The sequence below is a fragment of the Leguminivora glycinivorella genome, unplaced genomic scaffold (assembly GCF_023078275.1).
Source record: "Leguminivora glycinivorella isolate SPB_JAAS2020 unplaced genomic scaffold, LegGlyc_1.1 Scaffold3, whole genome shotgun sequence".
Taxonomy (NCBI): Eukaryota; Metazoa; Arthropoda; class Insecta; order Lepidoptera; family Tortricidae; genus Leguminivora; species Leguminivora glycinivorella.
Genome location: NW_025952828.1, coordinates 840,654 through 860,257, shown reverse-complemented (window position 1 = coordinate 860,257; position 19,604 = coordinate 840,654). Strand labels below are relative to the sequence as shown.

Here is a 19,604-nt window from a genome sequence, read left to right as displayed (position 1 = left end):
TCTGCAAGACGGGACATATTGCTACAATAGTGCTAGAAGATCAAAAGACAGTTAATTCAGAATGGTATGTGACAGTTTGTGCCCCAAGAGTACTGTCAGCTTGGTGTGACTAGCGGCCGAAGTCAGGAACCCGGCACCTGCTCTGGCACCACGACAACGCTGCCCCGCACACTTCCGCTAGAACACTTGACTATTTCAGCTCAAAAAACGTGACTATTCTGCCCCACCCCCCATATTCCCCTGACCTAGCCCCCTGTGATTTTTACCTTTTTCCTAAAATTAAAGAAAAATTAAAAGGAAAGAGATTTGAGAACAAAGAAGACGCCCTGGCTGCGTATAATTATGAAATTTCTGAGGTGTCTAAAGAAGAGTGGTCATCGGTATTTTCTAAGTGGTTTAGACGGATGGAAAAGTGTATACGTGTTCACTGTTCACGGTGAATACTTCGAAAAAATAGATAGCTGTAATAAAGAATAAAGTATGTAAATTTTGAGTATCTAATTTCTTTTGGCATGACCCTCGTACTTATCTGAATTGAGGAATTGATGATGGATAAAAAAGCTCATATATTTTTTTATATTAAATCAAAGATAATGAACTTTTTACGCTCTTAAGATGTTAATTTATACATTCCATACTATAATCCATACTTCCATACTTCCATACTAATATTATAAATGGGAAAGTGTGTGTGTCTGTTTGTTTGTCCGTCTTTCACGGAAAAACGGAGCGACGAATTGACGTGATTATTTAAGGGGAGTTAGTTGAAGGGATAGAGAGTGACATAGGCTACTTTTTGTCTCTTTCTAACGCGAGCGAAGCCGCGGGCAAAAGCTAGTTATATTATAAATATGAAATTGTTTGTATCTGTCCGTCTTATTTGTTCGTCCGTCTTTCACGACAAATTGGGCAAACCGGACCCAAAAATTGACGTGATTTTTACGTGGAGATATTTCAAGGGACGGAGAGTGACATAGGCTACTTTTTGTCTCTTTCTAACTCCCCACTTCCCTAAAATGGGGGGTGGAATTTTACAAATTAACGCGAGCGAGATCGCGGGCACAGGCTATTTAGCGTTCATATTAAGGACAATACATATGATTAATAGGTAAACTCGCCTCATTCGGTGACACGCCTAATTTTTTTTTATACTACGTCGGTGGCAAACAAGCGTACGGCCCGCCTGATGGAAAGCGGTCACCGTAACCCATGGACGCCTGCAACTCAAAGAAACTTGTACATTCCCTTTTGCTGTGTTAAATACACAGTAAAAAGGAGTGTACAAGTTCCAAGGAGAGTTCGGGTTGCCGACGACTCAAAGGACAATAGACGGAATATGTCAGTTCCGTAAGTCCTCTCGTCATCAGCACACCGCACCCTCGTTGAGCTCTTACTCACCGGCAGGAACACAACACTATGAGTAGGGTCTAGTGCTATTTGGCTGCGGTCTTCTGTAAGGCGGAGGTACTACCCCAGTTGGGCAATTCGGTGAAACAACCAAAAATCTTCTTTCGGAATAGTGCTTCAAAGCTTGTATCACCGAATTAGGCGTGTCACCGAATGAGGAGAGTTTACCCTACCATACCATTCTGCACTACATGACTCGTGGTCACGTCTTCCTCTTAGTTTGCTTTCCTGTAGATTATTCAGGATGTTACTTTGTGCCCTTGGGTGTTGCATAATGAAACACGTAGCTGCTCGTATGTGAAGTTTCGTGATGAACTTCATTTATTTTGTAAATCTTATTTAGAAACTAAAGAAGATAATGTTGTTACCACGATTTTATTAGGTCGACCTGTATGTAATTATGTAATGAAATCTAAGGTAACTTAAATAAATAATAAATCAATAAATATTATAGGACATTCTTACACAGATTGACTGAGGCCCACGGTAAGCTCAAGAAGGCTTGTGTTGTCATGTTGTGGGTACTCAGACAACGATATAATAATATATAATATATAAATACTTATATACATAGGAAACATCCATGACTCAGGAACAAATATCTGTGCTCATCACACAAATAAATGCCCTTACCAGGATTTGAACCCGGGACCGCGGCGTAGCAGGTAGGGTCAATACCGACTGCGCCAGACCGGTTGTCGAAAAACTTATTTAAACATCTTTCAAGGATCGTAGCGTAATGAAAATTGGCAGCCGTATGTAGTTCTGATGACAATACAATAATATGGTACTGTCGAACTGATCTGATGATGGAGCCGAAAGAATGAAGTTAAACTTCATGATGGAACTGTTTTTGGATATCTAAAAGTCTTGTACCTAATGCTTTGACCCCGATTAGGTTTTTAGTTTGATTGCTACTATTGCTAGTAAAGCGTATTTTTTAAACCATATTTTTTTAAATAATATCAGTAGTATCAATACCAAATAGTACTAATCTATCCTCAGGAACACTGCCCGTGTGTTTTTCCTGTAGGTACCCATATTATACAGGATGCTTCATGCCTTTGGGCTATAAATAATGAAACACGTATGTTGCGTTGTGTTGAGCTTCATCTATTTTGCAAGTCTTATTTAGCATGTTGGAACAATTTTGTACTTATTATGAAATTGTTTATAAAGCTGATTTAGAGTTACATTTTTAAGTAGACCGTACCTAACCTAAGCCCATGTTTTTCATTTTTGTTGAAAATTTATTTTAAATTTATAAATATTATGAAGTTTTTTTTTATGAAGGTTTTCAAGAATCTCTATAAACACAAAGACTAAATAGTAAAATAAAGTTATTTTGATTCTTCGTTAGCTTATTTGTTTTTTTTGTTTTCTACTCAAGACGTAAGAATGCGATATACTTACTATCAAGTCTATTAGTGGCAGCAAACAAAGTAGAACTTTATAATACGTTTGTTTTTATTTCATTCAGGACAGTTTAAAAAAGAAAATCGTAGAATACTTTACGGACGCTAATTTAGACGAATGGGCAGTTAGAATATTTACATTTGAATTTATAGTAAAAATAGTTCAGTAGCCAGTGACGCAAAAAGGTCGTATTTTATGTCGTAACGATGCTGAAGCATTTTTTTGGTTTCGTATATTATAACGATTCCTTTTTTTGTTTTATAATGTCGCTTGTGAACGTCTACTTGGAAAAACACGTCCTATAGTATCAAATGTGTTTATTTTTAAATAATCCAATACTAATATTATAAACGGGAAAGTGTGTGTGTCTGTTTGTTTGTCCGTCTTTCACGGCAAAACGTAGCGACGAATTGACGTGATTTTTTAAGTGGAGATAGTTGAAGGGATGGAGAGTGACATAAGCTACTTTTTGTCTCTTTCTAACGCGAGCGAAGCCGCGGGCAAAAGCTAGTTTATTATAAATGTTCTCCGTTCTTTTAGAGTTCTTTAATATCATTCTAGGAAACTCGGTGATAAATGATAAATCTAGGTAGATAATCTAAGTTTATCAATATGGACCAGATTGATAAATTCAATCGTGCTTAATCTAGATCTAAATTGAGAATTACGGGGCTCTTAGGCAGTTTTATACTTTTTTTAAGTGGTAAAATGAGTTTTTCGAGAAAATAATTTGCGCACTTGTTAACTTTTTTGGCATAGCGGTTAGTATCTAACGGTTATTTTTGGTCACGTCGCGAAAACCGTTTCCTTTCTTGCGTCTGTCGGGTAAGCTAGTTTATTACATTTTTCTTTTATATTACATTTCATATGGTGCTGGCAATAGGGAAATTTGGGTACCAAGTGGTTTCAAAGATATTTTTATGGCATCTAGTCTAAATATGAAAATTAAACAAAATTAAAATTTTGAAAAACCCCCGACGACGACATAGTGGACCGATTTTCATGAAACATGGCTAAGAACACTCCCGATTAACTCAGCTTTCAGACAAAAAAAACTAATTCTAAATCGGTTCATCCGTTCGGGAGCTACGATGCCACAGACAGACACACACACAGACAGACAAACAGACAGACAGACAGACAGACAGACAGACAGACACGTCAAACTTATAACACCCCTTCGTTTTTGCGTCGGGGGTTAAAAATACAAATTTTGAAATGTAGATCTCGACGTAATTACGAATTATAGTTTTCATTTATAAAATAAATCATGTTTTAAATAATAACGGCATAGAAATGTATCTTATAAGAGAAACCGATACAACTCTACATATCTAAATTGGAGACTCTTCTCTCATATTTAGCTCTCTCTCGTCACTTCATAACAAAGTTTTAGTTTAGTAATATTCTAATTTCTAAATTATTACAGTATATTTTTATTAAAACACTGATTTAAACTTTCACGATTATTACACATCATTATTTTTAAAAAATCGGGACTTAATCGCGTATAACTACATATTAAACTGACCTCCAACGTTTCAAGGACGGCGTTGTCCCCGTGGTCTCGGAGAAGACTGGCTTGAAATGACATCAACACCTTCTGACAGCCTTAACACTAAATGATTTTTATTAACACTAAATGAAATATACTATACATATCTTATAAAAAACTGCAATGGTAAGTCTTCAGTAGAAGACGTTCCAATTTGTATTTGCAAATCCCGCAATGCGTACAACACAACACTCATAAAGATAGCTCTTATCACATTTCATTCACACGTCCATAATTAAAACCATAAAGGTAAACTGATAAGACAGATTGTAAGGGCACACACACCCCACCGCTCCGCACTCAGTGCGTTTCAAACCTCCGTGCCGCGCGGACGCTCGCGTTTTCCGCTACGACACATACGTATACTCAATATGGCAACAGGATAGTGCTGTGTGGAATAGTGATTGTGACGACTTTTTGATGTTTGGTCGGTCAATACGCAATAGTTGACTAACTAGAAAGCATGAATTGTGACAAATTTTAATTGGATTGCGGTTTGTGACAATCTTTTTTCAAAACGCTAAGAGATGTGGTCGTGATTTGGACGAAGTTTTTCGCGCGTTCCAAATTCGAACGCTTTTGAAAATATCGTTCGATTTTTGAATAAAAATGCTGGCCGTTAAGAATTTCTTTATGCCCGAGAAGCGGGTGGACTCGCCTCGTTTCTCGAGGATGCCCGAGGCTTTGATGAGGTCCATTAGGAGGAGGTCGTTAAGGGTGAAAAGGACCAAGTCGCTGGTGCTTGTCAGCGAGAAGAGGAAATCCGGTGAGTGGTAGCGTATGCCATTTGTTTTTTTACAATTTTTTTAATGTAATTTTCGAAGTTTTTGCATATTTAAGTGTTACGCAAGTTTTTAAATCGTATTTCTATTTTAATTTGTATTCTTTTGATATTGTTATATCGGTAAAACTGTGTGTAAAACTTTTAATACTCTACAATCTTAATGTTAGGTATTTTTAAAGATATTGCCATATGCCTCAACTTATTAGTGAAACAGTAAATAAAAAAATATAATTACGATTAAAATACATACAAAACTACTAATATTTACATAAAATATTGAGGCTTACGAAATAATATTGCAATATTGTGATGATAACAGAATGATTAAGTAAGACCGAATCAACTTCTCTTTAATATCGAAGTAGATGACATTTTAAACAAAACTGCAGCCGGCGATAATAGTTACTTTTTTTGTGAAAAACAAAAAAGTTTTCAATAAAAACGGAACGCAGGTACCTTTAATTCATTATCGTTTTCCGCTTGATATCTCACTTTTACTTCCTGTCCTTTTTAATCATTACAAAAGATTAAAAAGTCAAAGCGATATCCGCGGTATATCGAACTCGTAACAACAGTATCCGCCGTTGAATATTAATTTATGTATTTATACGATTATGTCCAGGAAGTAGTGGACGGAATATTAAAGTGACCTACCGCCGGTTCCCGTGTAAACCGACGCTTTACATAGGTCTTAGTTTAGATGGCTTCCGAGACCTAGGTCGTAACTTGAGTAACAGTAATTAAGACGAACGTAAGGAAACGCCTTTCCATACAAACGTAGATCCCATTTCCCTCTTTGGGTATTTATATCCAGATATAGAAACAACGTCTGGCACAAAAATGGTTTGGCACAATTGTGTTTATACGAAAGTTATAACCTAAATACAAATTATAAGATTTTGCTGTACCAAATTATTTTTTCCACATTATGACTATGCAGATATATGCTTCAAGTCAAGCAATTAAAGTCTGGCAAGAGGCTGCACAGGATCGGGACAGGTGGCGAACTCATTTCGGAGGCCAAAATTTGGAGAGCCAAAATAGTTAGTTATGACTATGATGCAGAGAGGAAAATGGAGCCTACGTTTTTATGAGGAAGCGGTCGTTCACTGTCCTCTTAAATAAGCAGGCGTTTGAAGCAACTGCTACATTTGTAGTTTACGAAGCATTTAGCTCTTGCTTTGCTTTCCTGTTGAGTTTTCTGGAAATGCTTCTAAAGTTTACAGTTTTACACGGAAACGTTGGTTGGTACGCGGAGTAGCCAAAGGAATCTTAATCCATATCACTGAGAAACGTTTTTTTTTTATTGATAATATTTGGAATTAAATTACTACTGTTAAGTTTGACTAATAAAATCGATTAGTTACGTCTATCAATTAACCAGAAATGATGTCAGGGGAAAAATACATAATTAGGTAATTTATATAGTAAAACTAATAATAACTATTTACTTTTCATTACCTTTTAAAATGGATAAAGAAAACACAGATAATAAGTACTTTGTATTTTAACTATAAAACTCCCGTGAGACTCATACATATTTAAAAATATTTTAAGCGGGTTACTCACGTATTAAGTCGAACGCTATATCGACTTAATACGTGAGTAACCCGCTTAAAATATTTTTAAATAAGTACTTTGTATATTAAATGCAATTGTCGCCTGCGGTATTTCCGGACCGATACGACCTTCAAATCTTCAAGAAAAGAGCGTACACCCATCTTAAAGGCCGGCAACACACCTCCAACACATCTGGTGTTTCGGGTGTCCATGGGCGGCGGTGATCGCTTACCATCAGGCGACCTGTCTGCTCGTTTGCCTCCTATCCCATAAAAAAAAATGTAGGTTACTGATTTGAATATGAGAACCTGTTGCAAAAACTTCATTATTTTTTTTTACAAATCAAACTGTACAAGTATTGTTATCTAACTACGAATGCGAACCAATCAGAGTCTATTTAATTCATCAATATGCTTGAGCCGATCTCATTTATTGCAAATCGTGGCATATTGTACTTGCATGACATCAGCAGCCTTCTTGGAGTCATTGGACAATCTTGAATGTACGTAATGATCGTGATTATAACCTATTGTTCGACCTGATGACGCATTATGGTCAAAAGTTTAGGACAACTCTTGTACTATTTACGAATGTGTTATAAATTTATAATAAATTTACAATAATGCGTAAAAACTGGCTAGCACCTAAAAATTGAATTGCCAATTAACCATTAAATATAAACTAGCGTTTTTTTAGCTAAAAAATTTACTATTAATTTTTGTATCCATTGTTATTATGTGCTTAGATTTTTAGTAAAATTTCAAACTAAATGTGTACTTAATATCGTTTAACCTGTAGAATTCTATTAATCAAAACATTCATAATGAACAAAAAAATTATATAATTTTAAACTTCTAAGTTTGTAGTACTAGTAACTGTATTATTTTCTTTAATTTGCCTTATGCTGAAATAAAAACAGCATACCAAGTGGGTTTTCCAAAATAAAATTAACTGCAAATATTTATTCAAAACATGTCGAACATGACTTCTGCTGGACTATGCAAATTTTCTTTTTTTTTGTTATGTATCTACGACTAAGAGGAGAATCAAGGTGCTTATATTTTTAGTCGGAATGAGAACTGCGCACTATTTATTTAAGAATAGGTGTGTCTTCGTGACAAACATGAATGAATATTTATAATAGCTATAATAATGGTGTGTTATAGCTATAATAATAAACAATTACACATTTTTTAGACCATTCATTCATAAATATTCATTTCTCATCATGTTTATATTTATTTTAATAGAAATAACTCGCGTAACATAAATCGAAAATAGTTTGTAAATTATGTACTTTAAAAATTAAGTCAAAAAATTGTCGGCCTCCTAGCCTATTCGGTAGTTTTGTGCCGAAGCAGTTCTGAGTTCAAATCCTAGATACACAAATATTTGTTTCTGAGGTATGGGTGTTGGGTGTTTCTGATGTTTTCTAAGTTACATAATCCACACTAATATTATAAATGGGAAAGTGTGTGTGTCTGTTTGTTTGTCAGTCTGACGGCAAAACGGAGCGACGAATTGACGTGATTTTTTAAGGGAAGATAGTTGAGGGGATGGAGAGTGACATAGGCTACTTTTTGTCTCTTTCTAACGCGAGCGAATAATATCGGTGTGTAGTACCTATAACTCTATCGTGTTGAGAATGGGATTAGCGATGATACGATGACAGGTTTGCCATATCATACGTCAAAGTTTATATGCGGAACCAGTGAATTCAGGTCTACGGATTGCTACGCCGAGTAGGGCGCTCTACGTGTCGCGCTTGCACTACTCCGCCGGGGCTGATGAGGTGGTGGAGTACGTTCGCCAGAAGACTGGCTCTACACGCTGAGAGTGTTCCAGCTACAGTCGCGCCACTACGTGCACTTCAGTTCGTTTGTGTTGCGAGTGCCGCGACCGCTGCAGGACACCATCGCGAGTGCAGACTTCTGGCCGAAGGGCGTGCTGTTTCGGCGGTTCCGGGGCAACCTGCCGAACCCTACGCCGTGTCAGACGACGCAACGGAGCCACGCTGTTACGTCGTCGCCTAAATAGAATATTGTTTTTTTTTTTTTTGTCTGATTTTTACTGTTTTATGTGCTATACCTATTGTTTTTATTTTTTAGTTTCACAGTGCTTTGGTTTTACTGTTATGCTGTGTAACTTATTTGAATAATAAATAAATAAATAAATATGAAGTGACAGCTGAGAGCTATCCCAGTCCCATTAAACTAATCGCGGTTCAGATAACGGCAACAACACAAGCTTTCTTGAGCTTACTATAAAATGGAAGTACAGATGTAGTGCGAAAAGGGTTTCCTTCGTATTTTTCCGGAAATGTTCGTATTTGTCATGCTCGTTCAGTCAATGTCAGTACAACTTGTACTGAGACTGACTGAAATAGCATGACACGTTCTTACGTTTCCGTAACAATACGAATTCCGTCAATACGTGTAAAATTGTTCTACATTAGGTACTGTATGGTAATTGTTTATGCTTATAAGAAACATAATTGTTCACTCACACTACTTACAAACTGACATACATAATTCAATGTCCCATAATTTAATCCATTCTAGGTTAAATAGATTTCTTACTCGACGATCAATGACACTTTCGCAAACTTATAAAAGCATGTGGCTGAATCTGGAACTCGCTCAAACTCATACTTTTTAACACCTCTTGTATGATGGTAGCGACGTAACCATCGGTAAAAACAACTTTGTTGCATTACCGTCACAAACTTATCTATCGGAGTTGATGAAATCTGGAACTATCGCATTTTCATAATAATTTAGCTACAATAGTTTGAGAGTAGCGACGCGGTTAGCCGCAAAGATAACATTGTAGTCGCGTCAACTGTGTTCAAAGAGAAAATCGGTGATTTTGTCATCTTATTACCTTTAGAAAACTCTATGCATTATTCATTGCACGAAAATCTAAGCGTAATATTGCGTAACTCTGGTTTTTGCTTCCTTGAGCACGGATAGTTTTTACCAGCAATTTAAGTTAGGAAAAACGAGGCATCTAGCGAAAATGTATTTTATTCCTCGGTAGGAGAAGCGTTTGATACAAGCAAGTATATCGATGTCGTCTCGACAAAAACAGAAGTAACAGCTAAAGTCGTTACGCGACTTGATGACTTGACACTTTAATACGACTTAGGAAGTCTGGTTGCGAGAAACAAGTATGCAACAATTAGAACTATGATGAGACTCAGCTCTGCATGAAATTCTTGAATTTCTTCGTACATATATGTATGACGATGTATATGTGTGATTCGTGTATGTGTGGTGACGGGTTAAGAATTTCACCACCCCCTTTCTTTCCGTGGGTGTCGTAGAAGGCGACTGTGGGATATGGGTTAAATTGTGGCGTAGGCGAGAGGCTAAGCAACCTGTCAATGCACTGTCACAGTTTCGTTTTCTTTCTACCCCTTATTTGCCAAGAGTGGCACTGAAACTTTAGTAGTTTTAGTTTCATGTGCTCTGCCTACCCCTTCATGGGATGCAGGCGTGATTGTATGTATGTATGTATGTATGACGATTTGACAAGCTTCAATTTTGAACATATATCGATCGTATGTCTTATTATTAAGCTTAATAATTTGTCAATAAACATCTGGTATTGTATGTATATATGTAGCACAAGTATGGCACATAAACCCATCTTCTCATGGGAACTATTCTAAGTAAACAATAGCATATGTGGCCAACGAAAACATTGCAAGAATAACTGAACGAACAAAAGAAAATGTTTTGAAATGCTCTTTTTAATCGGTTTAAGGAAAATGGTTCAGTTTTTTTAACCTTCGTTTCTGATGATGATTATTATGGGAAAAAATGGCCTTTACGCCAATGTCAATTGACTATGACATCTTAATTGATGTAATAATGGGGGTTTTATGTTTTTTGTACTTCTGATTACTATCAATACCCTTGAATCATCACGCTATATGCCCATATAAGGTATAGCCGTTTTACCGTTGTTCGGTCCAATATTCAGCTTCTGAAAGAGAGGGCACATGGCAACGCGCGAATTCCATATTTTTTGCATGAATTCATTATTTTTAACACTAGAAATAGTAGTAGTATGCAGTATTTAGTATCCGACAGATGATTAAGATTTCTTTATTATCAGAAATTATGCCTTAGGGGTCTCAGTTCTTGAGGCCTAGATTAAGATTTATGTACTCAACTACTCATATTGCATTCATAAATAATTTAGTATCCAGTAGGCCTAGCGCATGCTTGCGCGAGAGTATGTCGCCGTATAGATGACGTCTTCTTCTAACTGTATTAATGACATAAGGACGGGTAGTCTATCTCGCGGTGACATATTCTCGCGACAATCATGTGCTAACCCAGCTGAGCATTTGCATTGCAAGACAAAAATAACGGATGATAATTAGTTGTCAAAGCGGACCCCAGGCTCCCATGAGCCGTGGCGAATGTGGATAACAAAAGGAGAAAAAAAAATCTATTTCGGTTTTGTAAACATTGGCTGTATTTTCTTTACTACGTACATTCAACCAATTGGAACCCTATAGGCCACTCTACAACCATGTCAAAATGACAAGCAGTAAGAGATTCCTTACTATCTGATTTATAACGTCACTATGACATAGTTCTACAGTGGCCTAGGGTTCCAATTGGTTGACTGTACGTATTTCTTTTGCATTAAGTACATATTTTCTCGTCTGCAACATTCCTAAACGTACATTATTAATAGTCGTATACAATATTATTATTGTATACGACTAATTTATCTCTAAACCCAAAAATTATTATTATTGTATAAAGTATTATTGTATAACCTAAAAAATATTGTATCATCATCCTCCTTGCGTAATCCCGGCATTTGCCATAGCTCATGAGAGCCTGGGGTCCGCATTGACAACTAACCCCAAGATTTGGCGTAGGCACTAGTTTTTACGAAAGCGACTGCCATCTGACCTTCCAACCCGAAGGGTAAACTAGACCTTATTGGAATTAGTCCGGTTTGCTTACGATGCGATGTTTTCCTTCACCGAAAAGCGACTGGCAAATATCAAATGACATTTCGCACATAAATTCCGAAAAACTCATTGGTGCGAGCCGGGGTTCGAACCCGCGACATCCTAAAAATTCTTGTATATGACTAATAATTTATCTATAAATCTAGTATCAAACCCAAACTTCAACAAATTAGCCTCAACCGAAAGGTGTACGAGTCTCTAACGTAAATTAACAGGCTTAATCAATTAAGTGGAGGTGATAACGTAATTGGGCGCGATCGGAGGGCAGACGGGGAATGACCTGACGCGGCTTTAGATTAAAATGTTGGTTAAGAGGATACGGTAGCGAAAATGCTAAAATGGAAAGGAGCCCTCCTTTCAACTTGGGAATTTTAGTTAAATATACAAGTGTTATTAACTAGATTTATCGAAAAAAAATTGTCCTTTAAGAACAACACAGTCAAAAGATATTTCAAAAAAATCTTTAAAATCGAGGTTCCGCTCTCGACTCTTTCCTCCTTTAAAACTTAATCAATCAGAACGAAATTTGAGAATCTGAATAACAGTGAAATAATCTATGTTGGACCGTTTAGCTTTTTTGGTTAATTGTTACCAATCTTGAGTATCACACCTTTTTTTGCGCCACAATGAAAAAGGCCGTTTTTGGAAAAAAATCTTTAAAAAGCAGAATATCAAAAAAATCAAAACGGTCCGACACAGATAAAAATAATAACAATCTATGTTGAAAAAAATCATTGCTCTATCTTCAAAAACCAGGGAGGAAATAGTCGAGAGCGTTTGTATGGAGAATTGACCCCTACCGTATCGTCTTAACATCATTAGGTAATATGGCACTTACGGCGATTAAGTATTGGGGTGTTTCCGAATGCACAAACGCTCACGATAATATCTCTTTCGTAGCTATCTATCTCTATCGCTCTTGCGTATTGGCGCGACAGAGCCAGCGGCCTTTCAATCGGCGTCTGTCGTCGTAAAAATGCCGTTCGGCTAGCAGGCCAGGCTCCGTAGCCGAATGGCTCACGAAACGAAACGCTCGTAGACATCTGTCTCTATCGCTTTTGCTTATTAGCGCGACAGAGCCAGACTACCTTTAGCGGCGTTTCGTTTTCGTTTCGCGTCGCAGAAATGCCATTCGGCTACCAAAATCGAGTAAGCGATGTGCTTACTGGCTTTTGGTAGTTTTGGTGGGACTCAGAATCAGACTTTTTTTCGTTTGAGGGAAAATATAACAAATTATGAGTTCATTTCAATGTCTTATCCCTTTACTTTACTCTAATAATGCGCAACTGTCTTCAATTATTATTGAAATGAACCTTACGAATTCTTACCCAAATACTCTACAATTCAAAGTTCTAAGGTAAAACAGCAAATGGAACATCAAAAGTTCTTAGATCAAGCAAACGTATCTACTTAGCGTGTCAAATAAACTCAGTGAAATCCACTGAGTTGTCCGTCTTTACTCGCAGCTTGCAGCTTTCGGGCGTCAATTTTTGTAAGTTGAAGTCAACCAAAACATAAAAAATGCCTCGTTACGTGATATTCAATTGCAACAACACAAAAATTATGAACAATCAAGAGCCTGAGACATATTTAAAATTACAGGCAAGAATCAACTTCAGTACAAAATTTGACACGCTCGGCCCCTATACAAATATATGAATTTGTTTCTTCTATCTAAATTAAGTTCTGTGGTTCTATCATTCAATGTGAGAGATATCTGGTAAGTACCTCTACCTAGGTACAGTGAACTACAAAAGTGCATGGCGAATTTACCAATGAAATCATAATTTCTCCATGCAATTTTGCACCTCAATGTACTTACCTACTTAATATTACTAGCGACCTCTGTGTCCTTTCTTGTCTTTATAACAGACGTAGGAGACAGTTCACCCGTGTCACATTGTCAATATCATGTCAGAACTTCCAGTTATTGTATTTAGGGGACGTGGGGGACATTTAGATCGGTCTGCAGATCAAATTCAACTATTGTCTATTAAGTTTATCAGGGCACAGAATGGTGCTGTATGGATCTTAGATACATTTTATCATTGAATAAGTAGGTTATAGCTTTATATTAATATATTTTATAGGCGAGAGGCTGGCAACCTGTCATTGCAATGTCACAATTTTCGTTTTCTTGCAACCCCTTATGTGCCAAAAGTAGCACTGAAACTTGAGTAGTTTCATGTGCTCTGTCTACCCCTTTATGGGATACAGGCGTAATTGTACTTATACTCTGTCAACCAAGTTTGTCAGTAAATAAGAACAAAGAAAACTATATGCATCCTTTTCTTTAGGGTGCTAGAGAAAAGGATACCTATAGTTTTCTTAGTTTTTATTTACTGACAGACTTGTTTGACAGAATATAGTTAAGACATTACAGCCTGGCAAAAAATAGTCTAAAATAATAGTGGCGCCACCGTCTATGTAAATCGACGTATGTGGCAACTATTTTGACAGATTTGACACTTTTCAATGAGAATAGTCAAGTGTTACTATGATAAAAAAATAGTTTAATTTCTACTCTGTTTTGCCATGCTGTACAGCTTTTTTGGTGGCTACTTGAAAGCCTTGGATAGAAGACGTCTAATAAAATCACCGTCAATAGAATTTGTCAACAATGTAAACAAACCGTTCTACAAAATATCAATATTCTAGCACAATTTTACCATTTTGAAGGTTGAGGATCATAATGTGATAGGAATTGATTAAACAACACATTGTATTTAGCCAGTATCTGATGAGTTAGAATGGAAATTAAAAACATTTTGACTACAAGGTTTGTTTATACGGTTCACAAATTCTATTGACGGCGACTTTTTGTAAACTTTACGTTGATTTGAACCGAATACAGTAAAGTTCTTTTATTTAGTAACCGTCATACATATTTTGGTAAAATTACGTGTCGCCATTTTGTTATTGCAAGTAATATACACAATTAGTCAATTACCTCAGTGATTCTGTTAGAATTTGTATACGAATCGAGAATGAAGTACAACGAATATTTACAGAAAAATAAGCTATTGTTACAATCCAAGTTACCATAATGTTATTACTTCATAATGACGCAATGAATACATGAAACACACCTAAACTAATATCGGCTATTAGAATACCTATAAAATGCTTATTCATATGTACGTGATATTAACACATTTGTAAAATGTAGTTTCTATTTTATTTCATAACCTATTACGGATATTTTTATACTAGTATTTCATTGCATTACCAGCAAAACAAATACTTATTATGAAAAAAGTACCTAAATAATATGTAGTTAACGAATGAAAATTCCGATAAATGATAAAGCAAAATATTCAGTTATATAATTTTTATCGCAAATTCACGTAACTGTAATTTATGACTTTAAAAATGTATAATTTACGATATTTTAGCACTGGCTGAATGATAAACATTGGTGTAAGTTTTTATTCCATATTTATTTAATGATTACAACTGATAAGCCATTGGATTTAAACATAATGTTACACTAAACACAATAAGTTAGAATTACTTATTTTTAATATTTAAATTAAAAAAATATTCTATGATTAATCCCTCACAAGTATTGATTATTGTTGAATTAAATGTAACCCTTCCATTTTCGGTGGTTGCTTTAGAAAAAAATACTTCTTTAGATTCGACAATACTGTTTTACTCTTTTGAAATGCCAAATAAAAATAGAAAAGAGCAGGAATTGCCCATGTTTCGCTGTATCGTAAAAAAGATAAAACTGGCAAGCTTCCTTAGCAACCAATAAAAATAACCGCCTACAACGACCCTAACCTCTAAACAATTTGCCCCGCACCTGCGCACGCGTTCCCATCGCGTGGCAGTAGACGAGTTGAACACAGAACGAAACCAGTGTAACTTCTGAACCTTGACAGTTGACATCCATAAGTGGTATGCCATGCCTCTCCACTATAAGAGCGATAAACTCATATATATTTGATCGCCAGTGTCCGAGATGTGCCGCGGCTTGTGTGGACGACGGGCACGCGACGGCGATGCGATGCGGCGCGACGAAATCAAACCTTCGATCTCAATGGAAGTGTCTTAAATGGGGACGTCGATGAAGTATCGATGATAGGCGATGCGATGCGCCGTGACCGCCGTCTACGCAAGCCACAACGTAAGACACCACCTTGGTTCGATTGTCTTTCTTTATAAGTATTTCTCCGATTCGGGCGTCAGCGTCATCGAGAATGACACGATCCTTAGGGACCGGCCACATCTAAGAGACGCATGTCTTGAGGTGCGGAACGGACGTCCGCGCCACGCCGCCTGAATGTAATTCAAAAAACGTCTCCTCAGTACATTTTGTATAGGAAGGACGTAAGACGCGCCCCAGGCGGCGTGGCGGCGGCGTGGCGCGCGCCGCGCCGCTTGGCAGCGTGTCTTAGTCTTAGGTACGTCCTTCCTACACAAAATGTACTGAGGAGACGTTTTTTGAATTAAATTCAGGCGGCGTGGCGCGGACGTACGTTGCGCGCCCCGAGACACGCGACGCTTAAGTGGGAACGCTGCCTTAGGATACTCTTCTAAACGTTCAATATTTTATATATGAAAAACGGATAGGATTACGTTTACTGTACTGGGAGGACAATGTGGCAACGGATCTGCGTCAGCTTCAAGTCAGTGGCAAGACTGGCTGCGCAGGATCGGGACAGGTGCCGATCATTCCGTAGGCCAAGATTCACTTTGTTTGGATCACTGACTTCCTCGCGGATTCTCTACTTAGCTTCTTGTTTACGTTATTTTACAACGCTTCACTGCTATTCTAACTTCTAACTTCATTTATTCCAAGATTTTACTTACCTATCTTACTTACTGGTTCACTGATCGTTTAGAATCGCCAACGCTTCATAACCACCATAATAACACAGGCGCGTGCCAAACTAAATGTCACATGTAACGTTACAACCCCCCACTGTAACCTGACCCATCCCCCCAAAGTTCCTCAAAACGTTCCTTCTTACCCAACAGTCCATCTTATACTGGTCTCTCTAATAGCTAATTATCTTTTTTAAGTCAAAGGACATTCGTTATGCTAATTTAGTAATTAGAGTTGCGGAAAAAGGAGATTAGGATCGAAATAGTTATAATTAGAGTGATTGAAAAGTACGTAAGTTACTCACTTATTATAGTTATTATAGTATTTTTTAACGAACTTGTGACAGAATATCATCTGAAAATGTATGAGGCTTTTTAAATTAAATGTAGGTTCAATTGGGACCGATGATCTTACAGGAATATTATTTGTATTCATTTTTTTTGTCATGATTATTAGTAGCTACATAAAAGTATTCCAGTACAATGAAACCGTGCCAGCCCGAGTATTTAATCAGGGTAGAGAGAGATATCATTTTGGCGTCCCTGTTTAAAAAAACTTTTTCAATAAAAAAATCTTTAGGAAAATCTTTTTTTTTACATTTTGCTTTTTGGCGCCCCTCCTAGTATTTGGCTGCTCTACTCGCTCTACCCTAGATCCGGCCCTGCATGAATCTCTGCTAGAACATTAAAAAAATATATTTAGTGTAATCCTGAATGCTAACTAAAATTAACATTGTTTGCATCAAGTATGGAAAATCAGAAGGAAAATAAAATATGTAATCTAATGTGGATTGTGGTGTTTCCTCAACCGTAATAAATTATTAGGTCATTGGCATGACGAGTATCTATTTAAATATGATATTTATTCCCAGTATTTATTTTCTATCTTAGGCTAGGCTGTTTATAATATGGATATAAAAGTAAAATACAAAAACACATACAAAACAATATAAAAAAAACATATAAACACATTATAAAAAACCTAACCTAGGGTACCGCCAGCAGCGGGGCAGGGCCCAAGCTGCCGGTGGTTAGGGCTGCAGAGAGAGGAACCGTCGGACTATCCGCGCCGTGTCCAAGATCACCGCCTTCTGCATCTGGCCCTTGATCCAGCCACCTAGCGAGAGTCTCTTAAGATGTTGGTCGAGACTCTTCGCTATGAGACCGTTCGCTGAAACGACTATCGGAACAATGATCGTTGAATCAACATCCCACATGGCGGTTATCTCGTGAGCCAAGTCTAGGTACTTACTGGACTTGTCCTTCTCGGCTTTCACGAGATTCTCATCATGGGGGATGGTGATGTCAACGAGCACTGCCCGGCGTTGCAGTCGATCTATTATCACAATGTCAGGCTTATTGGCTACAATAGTCCTGTCAGTGATAATAGATCGATCCCAATAGAGCGTGGCACGACCATTTTCAAGAACTGGCGCAGGTAAGTACTTGTAGTACGGTACTTCGCGGTCCACAAGGCCGTATTGAAGAGCAAGTTGCTGGTGAATAATCCTGGCTACGAGATTATGTCTGTGCAAGTACTCGCCGTTAGCAAGATGAGAACAACCGGAAATGATATGCCTGAGTGACTCTCCGGGACGGCGGCATGCCCGACAAATGTCGACCGTACCGTCCTTCAGGATATATTTCCGGTAGTTGTTCGTCATCATAACTTCGTCCGCAATTGCACAGGCAAAACCCTCGGTTTCTCCGAAGAGGTCCCCGAATCGTAACCAGTTCACCGATGCGAGCAGGTCTACATCGGGTCCCGTGAGGGCCTTGTAGAACCGCCCGTGTAGCTGCTTGCTCTCCCATATCGCCTTGCGGTCCGCAGTACTTAGTACCACAGGTTTGCGCCAGTTCTCTTTCGCCAAGGAGAGCGGCGTGAGGTTTCCGTCAACTGCCACCACATCACGATGCATCCCACACTCGTTGTTAAGGAAGTAATTCCTGAGATTGTACACCTCACGGTTGTGGAGATCTTTGGCGTTTAGGAACCCTCGACCTCCGCACTTCCGTGGGATGTACAATCTCATAACAGACGAGCGCGGGTGTAACATACGATGTGTGGTAAGCAGTGAACGGACCCTCCGATCCAGGGCGTCCAGCTCAGTCTGGGTCCACCGTAGTATGCCAAAGGAGTATGTGAGTAGAGGCATTACCCAGGCGTTAAAGGCGCGCACTTTGTTGCCTCCTGACAAAAGACTGTTAAGGACTTTTGTGAGCCGACTGAAAAAGCGCTCCTTCACCGACCGTCTAATGCCAACATCCTCAATACCCAACGACTGTGACATACCAAGGTACTTATAGGTTTCTGATTCAGAGATAGATCTGAACGACATCGTCTCAGAAAGTTGAAAATTTTCTGAATTTACAACCTCCCCCGCTGTACATGCATGACCGCACACTTATCGACACCAAACTCCATTCTGATGGCGGTACTGAAAACTTCTGTGGTTTTCAATAGCACCATCAGGTCTTGGGTGTTCGGTGCAAATAGTTTGAGATCGTCCATGTACAGAAGGTGAGAGATGACTTCACCCTCTCTCCGAAGCCGGCAACCTAGCCCAGAATCCTTCAGCAGCGTGCTGAGGGGATTCAGAGCTAGGCAGAACCATAATGGACTCAAACTGTCACCCTGGAATATTCCTCGCTCAATCCTTATGAAGTCCTGCGGGCCAGGGGGGCCATCCCTGCCTCCTGGTTGACGAAGGACTGTGGTCCACTGCCTCATACATGCAGCCAGGAAGGATATTAAAGCTGCATCAAATTTATACAGCTCCAATACCCTTCTCAGCCATGAATGAGGCACCGAATCATAGGCCTTCTTATAGTCAATCCAAGCGGCCGAGATGGCTCCTTTGTTCCGCCGAACTTGTTGGCAGATGGTCATGTCTATGAGGAGGAGCTCTTTAGTACCACGGGACCCAACCCTACATCCATTTTGAGCGGGAGCCAGAATGTTGTTAGCGACAATATGCGCGTTAATTTTTGCTCTCAAAATGGATGTAAGGAGCTTGTAAAGTGTAGGCAAGCACGTAATGGGTCTGTAG

The 19,604-nt window shown here is 38.2% G+C and overlaps 1 protein-coding gene across 1 annotated transcript in view; it reads left to right on the top strand.

Annotated features, from left to right (window-relative positions):
• The first annotated feature begins 4,695 nt into the window (after nucleotides 1–4,695).
• Nucleotides 4,696–19,604, top strand: part of LOC125242021 (centaurin-gamma-1A-like) — a 119,696-nt gene continuing 104,787 nt past the window's right edge. The window contains exon 1 of the mRNA XM_048150726.1: nucleotides 4,696–5,144. Coding sequence (XP_048006683.1) covers nucleotides 4,988–5,144 — 157 coding nt within the window. The 5' untranslated portion in view covers nucleotides 4,696–4,987. The remainder of the gene's footprint in view (nucleotides 5,145–19,604) is intronic.